The sequence below is a fragment of the Rana temporaria genome, chromosome 5, assembly GCF_905171775.1.
Source record: "Rana temporaria chromosome 5, aRanTem1.1, whole genome shotgun sequence".
Taxonomy (NCBI): Eukaryota; Metazoa; Chordata; class Amphibia; order Anura; family Ranidae; genus Rana; species Rana temporaria.
This window is the reverse complement of record NC_053493.1, coordinates 168757164-168767281: the sequence shown is the minus strand read 5'-3', so window position 1 is coordinate 168767281 and position 10118 is coordinate 168757164. Positions and strand designations below refer to the sequence as shown.

The window sequence follows — 10118 nt, the reverse complement described above, 5'->3', positions numbered from 1 at the left end:
AAAAAAATGCATTTGAAAAATGACTGCCCAAATACTGTGTGAAAAAAATGCAACACCCACCATTTTAATCGGTAGGGCCTTTGTTTAAAAAATATATAATGTTTGGGGGTTCAAAGTAATTTTCTTGCAAAAACATTTATTTTTTCATGTAAGCAAAAAGTGTCAGAAAGGGCTTTGTCTTCAAGTGGTTAGAAGAGTGGGTGATGTGTGACATAAATGCCAGGACAGTTCAAAACCCCCCCAAGTGACCCCATTTTGGAAAGTAGATACCCCAAGCTATTTGCTGAGAAGCATGTTGAGTCAATGGAATATTTTATATTTTGTCATAAGTATCTGGAATATTATTAAATGATATATTGCTCAAACATTCCATGGGCATAAGTGGAAATACACCCCAAAATACATTCTGCTGCTTCTCCCGAGTACAGGGATACCACATGTGTGAGACTTTTTGGGAGCCTAGTCGTGTACAGGACCCCGAAAACCAATCACCGCCTTCAGGCTTTCTAAGGGCATAAAATGGTGATTTCACTTCCTCACTACCTATCACAGTTACGGAGGCCATGAAATGTCAAGATAGCACACCCCCCCCCCCCCCCCCCAATTACCCCATTTTGGAAATAAGACACTTCAAGCTATTTTCTGAGAGGCATGTTGAGTCCATAGAATATTTTATATTTTGCCACAAGTTTCTGGAATATTATTATTATTTTTTGTCACTAGATGATATATTGCTCACATATGGCATGGGCATATGTGAAATTACACCTCAAAATACATTCTGTTGCTTCTCCTGAGTACGGGGATACCACATGTGTGAGACTTTTTGGGACCCTAACCACGTACAGGACCCCAAAAACCAAGCACAGCCTTCAGGCTTTCTAAGGGTGTACATTTTTGATTTCACTCCTCACTGCCTATCACAGGTTCGGAGGGCATGAAATGCCCAGAAAGCACAAACCCCCCCCAAAATGACACCATTTTGGAAAGTAGACACCCCAAGCTATTTGCTGAGAGGCATGTTGAGTATTTTGCAGATCTCGCTTTTTGTCACAAAGTTTTTAAAATTGAAAAAAAAAATAATAATTCTTAATTAAACAAAAACAAATGAGAGCTGCACAATATTCACCATGCCTCTCAGCAAATGCCTTGGGGTGTCTTCTTTACAAAATGGGGTCATTTGGGGGGGTTTATGCCATCTGGACATTTCAAGGCCTCCAAAACTTTGATAGGTAGTGAGGAGTAAAATCAAGAATTCACGCCCTTAGAAATACTGAAGGCGGTGATTGGTTTTCAGGGTCCTGATTGCAGCTAGGCTTCCAAAAAGTCTCACACATGTGGTATACCCATACTCAGGAGAAACAGCAGAATGTATTTTTGGGTGTAATGTCACATATGCCCATGGCATGTTTGAGCAATATATCATCTAGTGACAACTTTGTGCAAAAAAAAAAAGTTTGTAATATTCCCGCAACCTGTGGCAAAATATAAAATATTCTATGGACTCAACATGCCTCTCAGCATATAGCTTAGGGTGTCTGCTTTCTAAAATGGGGGGGGGGGATTGTGCTATCTTGGCATTTTATCGCCTTCAAATCTGTGATAGGTAGTGAGAAGTGAAATCAAAAATTTACGCCCTTAGAAAGCCTGAAGGCGGTGATTGGTTTTTGGGGTCCCGTACACGTCTAGGCTCCCAAAAAGTCCCACACATGGGGTATCCCCATACTCAGGAGAAGTAGCAGAATGTATTTTGGGAAGCAATTCCACATATAAACATGGCATGTGTGAGCAATATATCATTTAGTGACAACTGTGTAATTTTTTTTGTTATTTTTCAATCACTTGGGACAAAAAAAAAATATTCAATGGGCTCAACATGCCTCAGCAATTTCCTTGTGGTGCCTACTTTCCAAAATGAGCTAATTTGGGTGGGGGGGGGGGGTTGTACTACCCTGCCATTTTAGCAACTCAAGAAATAGGATAGGCAGTCGTAGACTAAAAGGTGTGTAAATTCCAGAAAATGTACCCTAGTTTGTAGACGCTAAAACTTTTTTACCAAAGACATGTGGCTGAATACATTTTGGCCTAAAATTGAGTTTATTGGATTTTTCTTATAACAAAAATTAGAAAATATATATTTTTTTACAAAGTGTGAGGTCTTTCTGTTTATATCGCAAAAAATAAAAATCGCAGAGGCAATCAAATACCATCAAAAGAAAGCTCTATTTGTGGGGAAAAAGGGACGCAAATTTTGTTTGGGTACAACATGGCATGACCGCGCAATTACCAGTTAAAGCAGTGAAGTGCCAAATTGTAAAAAGTGCTCTGGTCATTCAGCAGCCTAATCTTCCGGGGCTGAAGTGGTTGAAATGTTCACATCCAAAAAGTAAATCTGATCTCTGTTGAACTCATAATCCAACACTATATTATTATTGTTGGAATTAAGTTCAACCATAAATTTGTGTAATGAACTTTCTGTACCCTCCCATATAAACAGGAGGTCATCTATGTACCTGTAAAAGAGAAGACATTCCCTCCTCTTGACAAATACAGACTTTATTAGCTAAGCTGGGGGCAAACTTAGCCCCATAGCAACTCTTTTTTCTGTGAATAGAACTGGTGATTGTACCAGAAGTAGTTATAAGACAGGCAAAAATCCAGTGCCTGTCTTAAAAAAACGTTCTGCTCAAAAGGAGTATCGTCTCTTTGACTGAACACCCAATTCAATGCCAACAAGGTGTCATCATGTTGAATAATGGTGTACAATGAAGAAGAAGAGAAGTCTGCTGTCACCAGAAAAACGGCATATTAAACAGATAAATCAATTTGGCTAATAACCTGTAAAAGATTCTTTGTATCCCTTTTGTCCGTAAGACACTAGCCTGTAGAAAGGTATCCAGGTACTGTCCAAGTCTAGCAGTGACCGATCCAATACTATTTACGATTGGACGTGCTGGTGGGGTCTTGTGATTTTTATGTACTTTAAGTAGTGTGTAGATAGTTGGAATTCTACAAAAACTGGGCACTAAGGGCCATATTCACAGACAGCGGCGTATGTTTGAGCGGGCGTAGCGCATCTCATATGCGCTACGCCGACGTAACATAGAGAGGCAAGACCAGTATTCACAAAGCACTTGCTCCCTAAGTTACGGCGGCATAGCGTAAATGGGCCGGAGTAAGCCCGCCTAATTAAAATTTGGAAGGTAGTGGGCGTGTTGTATTAAAATTACCGTGACCCCATGTAAATGAATGGCCGAACGAACGGCACATGCGCGCGCATGCTCAGAATCACGTTGCATATACTCCCTAAGATACGACGGCTCAATGCGTACGACGTGAACGTAACCTACGCCCAGCCCCATTCACGTACGACTTACGCAAACGACGTAAAATCCGACGGCTGTTCCGACGTCCATACCCTAACATGACTTACCCCTGCTTTATGAGGGATAACTTTACGCCGGACGTACACCTTAGGTAAACGGTGTCGCTTACTGCGATGGGGGCAAGTACGTTCGTGAATCGGCGTATCTAGGTCATTTACATATTCAACGCGTAAATCAATGGAAGCGCTCCTAGCGGCCAGCGTAAATATGCACCCAAGATACGACGGCGTAGGAGACTGACGTCGGTCGGATGGAGCCAGAATTCAGGCATATCTGGTTTTAAGAATACGGCGCATAGATACGACGGCGCATCCTAGAACTTACGCGGCGTATAAGAAGACACGTCGGCGTAAGTCGTTTGTGAATCTGGGCCTTAGAATTTAATCTCTTTTTTTTGTTCAAAACTCTTTTTTCTGATCCTAATTTAACTAGCTTTTGGAGATCCTTTTGATAGAATGAGGTGGGTTCAGAGTTCAATTTGGCATATGTACTACTCACATCAGACAGCATTTTATCTAACTGGGTGTCATAAAATATTTTGTCAAGAATGACTACCCCCTTTGTCCGCTGGTCTTATTACAATGTTGTTTCTATCTTCCAATTTTTTCGATTCCATCTTGGATTTATATTTTTCTTTGGAACCACTTGTTTGAGATCCTTTAGAACTAAATTCCTAAAAACCTCCACGTGTTGGTTTGCAGTATTTAAAGGGTTAAATAGTGAAAGTTTTTTTAAAACCACTATTAACATCTATCACATTTGTGTTCGCCCTATTAATATTTCCAGGTCCATTATTCATAAAGTATTTTTTTTTTATTAATTTTACGGATATATTTATGAATATCCATATAAACGTCAAATTTGTTTAGTGATTTCTTGAGAGCACATTTTAGTCCAGACTGCAGAATATTTATTTCCCTTTGTTTTAATTCAATTTTACTAAGGTTATAAATTCCTACTGTTCCAACTCCCTCCTTCTTTTTTTGTTTAATTTGGATCCTCCTGCCTGCCTGCCCTACATCCTCTACTTCCCTTACTGGGGGTTCTGGTGGGTGTGTGTATGCCCTCTCTTCGTAGGGAGGTGCTACAGGGCCTGGAGGCCAATTCCTGTATGGTCTGTTCCCTTGATAATCTTGAGTCCCCCTCTTCCCTCTCCCTAAAAAAGGACGCGGGGAACTAGGGTTTCTCCATTCATCTTGTCTGATCAGAGGTTCAAATCTATTATACGTAGGTGCCCCTGCGTATTGTTCATTATAGGCATACGGTTGTTTATATTGCGTGCCACCTCTATTGCCTCCCCGTGTGTCTCTTCCTCTACCTCCTTTACCTCTAAATTGTGGGTGCCGGTACCCAATGATGCGGCTGGTAGGGGGATAGATTGTTCGAACGGGATCAGATTTCTTTCTATAGATCTCATTTGGGGTGTTATGGGGGAATTAAGCATAGACCTTGGAACTGATGGTGGAGTAATTTTATTTTGCCACGTATAAATACATTCATTTTTAAAATTATTCATATCCATATGGAATTTTTTAACTTTTTTCTTTTGTGTATCCTTATCTATTTGATCAAGTTTTTTATTTATAACATTATTAAAATCAACACATTGCTAAATATTTTTAATGGTGTCCAATTTACTATAAAGATCCTCAATCTTTTTCTCAACTTTTAACATTTTCCTTTGTTTCCTCTTCAAAACGAATTTAAAACCTACCCCATTAAAAAAATCTAACCATTCTGTCATTGATTCTAGATTGTCAAGACCATTATGAGGAGTTACCTTATTACCTTATTTATTAATTTATTAATTTTTTCATTACAATCGCTTTAATCTTGATAAAATATCAGAGGATGATGCCAATGGATTTCAGGGGCTCAAAACTCTTAATTAGGGCTGACAAACACGCTTATATAATATATAGCAAAAGATCAAAAAAATCCAAAACAATGACCACTTATAAAAATATATTTAAATGTAAAGTCATGCGTGTAACCCTCTAATAAAACTATACAGTGCATATAATGGTAATTGCTCAAATGTAGTGCCTCAAGGACACAGTTCACTCACCAAAAGTTACATTTTAGGATTTTCCTACCTACTTTTATTTAAAAGGAGTTCAAAATCACAAAAGGTTATTTACTATCTCTTTGCCAAAAAGAGTCCTGTTGCTCTTGCCTTTAGGCCTAGGGCCCTTGTCTGTTTCTTCTCTACACAGTTCTTTCAAACTCCTTGGTGGAGACCTCCTTAGTCTTCCAGGGTGAAGCCTGAGCCTGCTCCCTGACCATACACCTAAAACATCACAAATAGCTGCGGACTATCCACATGAAGCAGCTGTGATGCTTACATTCATTGTCATTGCGAACTTAAAGTGGTTCTAAAGGTAGAATGTTTCTGTGTGCCTCAGCCCCCCTAATACTTACCTAAGCCCATCTCGATTCAGAGATGTTGCACAAGAGGCTGTCCGGGACGCCTCTTCCTCTTTGTCTGAGACAGCAGCGGGCGCCATTGACTCTTCAGCACCATTAGTAACAGGTTATGACTGTAAACCCTCATTTAAAAAAAAAAAAAAAAAAAAACAAGCATATACTTATCTCCACTGTGCAGTTAGTTTTGATTGAGTGGCTCCGACCCTCGACTTCTCGGGTACCACGGCGGCACTATCAGTTCCTCCCCACACCAGTAAACCCCCTAGGAGAAGCGCTCCTCCTGGGGGTTACCGTGCGGGTACGCTCCAGATACCAGCATTTGCGTCCATAGACACAGAATGCCAGACTCGGCCCCGCAACCCCCGCGCCCGTGTCATTGGATTTGATTGACAGCAGCAGGAGCCAATGGCTATGCTGCTATCAATCTACCCAATCAAGAGCCGAGACAACGGGCAGAGGTAGAGCGCATCTCCACCGAGGGAATGAACGGCTCAGGTGAGTAAAATGGGGGGCTGGTCAGCATTAGAAGGATGCATTAAGGTGAAAAAACACAAGGGTTTACAACTCCTTTAAGGTTATCTTCTTGGTCACAGCCTTTCAAGATTGGGGATACCAACCTGTATGTCTGGTGTGTTTGGCTGTTAACTTTTGGGGGTAGGGGAGACGCAATATACTTTTCTTAAATACAACAAAGTACAATAACAAACAAAAAAGGAAAGGATTATTCCCAAATTTTAGTTGAATAAGTCCAGTCCCAGAGTAGAAGTTTGAACTTTGAAGATTATTCACTCATCTCTACTATAAAACTTTGCTTTGTTAGAAGCACACACCTATTAACTTTTCATTGCTACAATCTGTTTTATAACCAGAAATGTTATCAAACTGTAAACATGATTGCAGCAAGATATTTTGTGTAAATGATGTGCTTATTATATTATCCTTCCTACAAGTGGAGGAAATTTTTTTTTTCCAGAGCAGAGCCATTGAGAAGCACAATAAAAACAACAGATCTTTAAACTGCACTGATACTGATAAGGCATTAATAATTAGAAGAGCTCATTTGCTGAAAGTTTTGCTGACATTTCTTTCTGCTTTAGGTGGTGCTTTTTTCACATGAGTGCCAAAGGTTCACTATAAATACCATCTGCTTACATTGAGAGTCATCACTTTCATTAAACATCAGACTGTGCTCTTTCATCTACGTATGTAACAAGAAAGTGACATCCTTTACATCATGGTGAGGCTTGTGCTACCAAACCCTGACCTGGAAAGCAGGATACAAACATATGAGGAGCTTGAAATACTAGAAGAAAAAGAGGCAGGTGAAAGACCACAATGGGATAACAAAGCACAGTATATGCTTACCTGTATAGGTTTTTGTGTAGGACTTGGAAATGTATGGAGATTTCCTTACCTGTGTCAAAGCCATGGAGGAGGTATGTACCTTAAGATGTATTATGATAAAAGTACAATGTAATAACCAAACTGTAGAAAGCTGTGAATATGTTTGAACAAAACAGTTTTATTCCTCTCTTTATTTAGCATATAAGTATGAAAGTGCTTATTTATATATATAAAAAAATATATATCAGTTTGTATAGGCTTATACGGGAATGTTAATGAATGTGTTTTTTTTTTGTATGTTGTTATTAGGGGTAAGTGAGATTGACACTTTTCTATTTTTCTGGAGACTTCTGTGAAATTTTTGTTGAAATTTATTAGTCAATAGGGAGGATGAAATTAGGGTGGCTTTTGGTTGTTCTTAGGGGGAAAAAATGCTTCTAACTTTAGGAAGCATTCGTTATCACACACATTGATTTTTCAGCTTGTTAAAAAATCTTAGCATTATGAAGCAAAGAGTGAAAATAAGCACTTCTGACTTTAGGAAACACTGGTTATAACAAACATTGATTTTTCACCATCGCAGAATGGTAAAGCAAATTTTTAAGAATAACAAAAGAAATTGCTCACACATGTACCTCTGTCCATAAGACAGGTAGAAAGATATGTAGTAGAAGTTACTGGTGTATTCAAAGACGGGCAGGGGCGTCTTTAATAGGGATGAGCCAAACACCCCCCGGTTCGGTTCGCGGCAGAACATGCAAACGGACCGAAACTTTGCGCGAACATTCGAACACCGTTAAAGTCTATGAGACTCGAACATCAAAAATCAAAAGTGCAAATTTTAAAGGCTAATATGCAAGTTATTGTCATAAAAAGTGTTTGGGAACCCGAGTCCTGCCCCAGGGGACATGTATCAATGCAATGATTTTAATAATGCTTAAAGTAAAAAAAATAAAAGTGAAATATTCCATTAAATATCGTACCTGGGGGGGTATATATAGTATGCCTGTAAAGTAGCACGTGTTTCCTGTGTTTAGAACAGTCCCTGCACAAAATGACATTTCTAAAGGAATACAAGTCATTTAAAAGTGCTTGCGGCTATAATGTAATCTCGGGTCCTGGCAATATAGATGAAAATCATTGAGAAAAACTGCATAGGTCCCCCCTTTGGTTCTGGTATAGATATTAAGGGGAACCCTGCACCCAAATTAATAAAAAAAGGTGTGGGGCCCCCAGGCCCTATATACTCTGAACAGCAGCATACAGGAAGTCCCTGGGTTACAAACAAGATAGGGACTGTAGGTTTGCTCTTAAGTTGAATCTGTTTGTAATTTGGAACAGGTACATTTTTTAAGTGTAGCTCCAGCCAAAAAATCTATTTTTAAGCTTTTTGGATAACATAAGGAAGGGTTATTATCACCCTTGTAACATTTGTTTTGCTGTCTGTGACCCTGTTCAGAAGATTTCACCTTACTTTCTGTCCCAATGACAATTGGATTTAGAAAATTTTGGGTTATTAGGGAAACAAGGATTTGTAATAAAGCATCAGCGGAGACACCTTTTTCCCATATTATCTCTTACAGGAGAGAATTTCCCTACCTAGGGGTAGATTTCCTCTCACTTCCTGTTGTCTCCCTCCATTTGTAAGTAGAAGTCATTTGTAAGTTGGATGTTTGAATGTAGGGGACCGCCTGTATATACTATACGGCCTGCCCTATATACTCTGCAGAAAATTGGGCCTTAGGTGTTGGTGGTACCAAAACACTGTAAGCCCTCACAGTTACTCTTGGTGGGCGCTGGAACGGGCCTTGCTTTAAAATATTATATAAAGAATTGAAATCACATGCCCCTGTGGATCAGGGTCAGAAAAACTGGCCCTTAGGCAGTGATGGTGGTGGCACAACACTGTAAAGCCTCACAGATACTCTTGTTGAGCACAGGAACGGGCACTGGTGAGAAGTATTACATCAAACATTTTAATTATGCGCTACCTGTAAAACAGGGGCAGAAAAATGGTGCCTTAGGCAGTGGTGGTGGTGCCACAACACTGCAACCCCTCACAGATACTCAATACTGCAAAAATTTACAGCACAAATTGTACTTGCACGCCCCTGTTAAACAGGGGCAGAAAAAATGTGCCTTAAAAGCTATCAACATGAACATTGAGGAGGGATAGGATAGTCACTCAGCATAACAGGATAGTCACTCAGCATAGGCAGTCTTCAGGGGATCTCACATTCATAGTAAAATTATTAAGTTACATCGGCATCAGGTGCTTGGTAGCTGGTGATCCAAGACTGATTCATTTTTATGAAGGTGAGCCGATCAACTGAGTCTGTGGACAGGCGCACTCTGTGATCAGTTACAAAGCCTCCAGCAGCACTAAATGTGCGTTCCAAAAGAACGCTGGATGCAGGACAGACCAGTAGCTCAATTGCACACTGTACAAGCTCTGACCAGTGATCCATCCTCAAGATCCAGTAACCCAATGGATTTTCAGTTGAAAAGGTCTTCAAGTCTGATCTTGCCCCTAGGTATTCCTGCACCATGTAAATCAGACACTGGTGATGGTTGCTGGAACCGATCAGACCTTGGGGCTGCGGACTAAAAAATTGTCTAAATGCATCGGTCAGGCGGCCACCTTCTCCACCACTCCTTCTGTGACTAACCGAAGCCTCAGCAACACGTTGTCCAGGAGGACCAGGAAATTGTAACCCCCCAGGCTCTGGAAACGCATTGCACAAACCTTTCTGCAAGGCCTCATGAAGATGTTTCATCCTCTGCTCCCTCTGCAAAGGCTGGATAAGTTCCGCAACCTTACCCTTGTAACGTGGATCAAGAAGAGTTGCCAGCCAGTAATGATCCCTCTCCTTTATACCACAAATCTGAGGGTCCTTTCACAGGCTTTGCAGGATCAGAGAGGCCATGCAGCATAGATTTTCTGAGGCATTCGGTCCGGAG

The 10118-nt window shown here is 40.3% G+C and overlaps 1 protein-coding gene across 1 annotated transcript in view; it reads left to right on the top strand.

The window, feature by feature from the left end:
* Positions 1-6921: 6921 nt before the first annotated feature.
* Positions 6922-10118, top strand: part of SLC6A19 (solute carrier family 6 member 19) — a 112030-nt gene continuing 108833 nt past the window's right edge. The window contains exon 1 of the mRNA XM_040353351.1: positions 6922-7249. Coding sequence (XP_040209285.1) covers positions 7048-7249 — 202 coding nt within the window. The 5' untranslated portion in view covers positions 6922-7047. The remainder of the gene's footprint in view (positions 7250-10118) is intronic.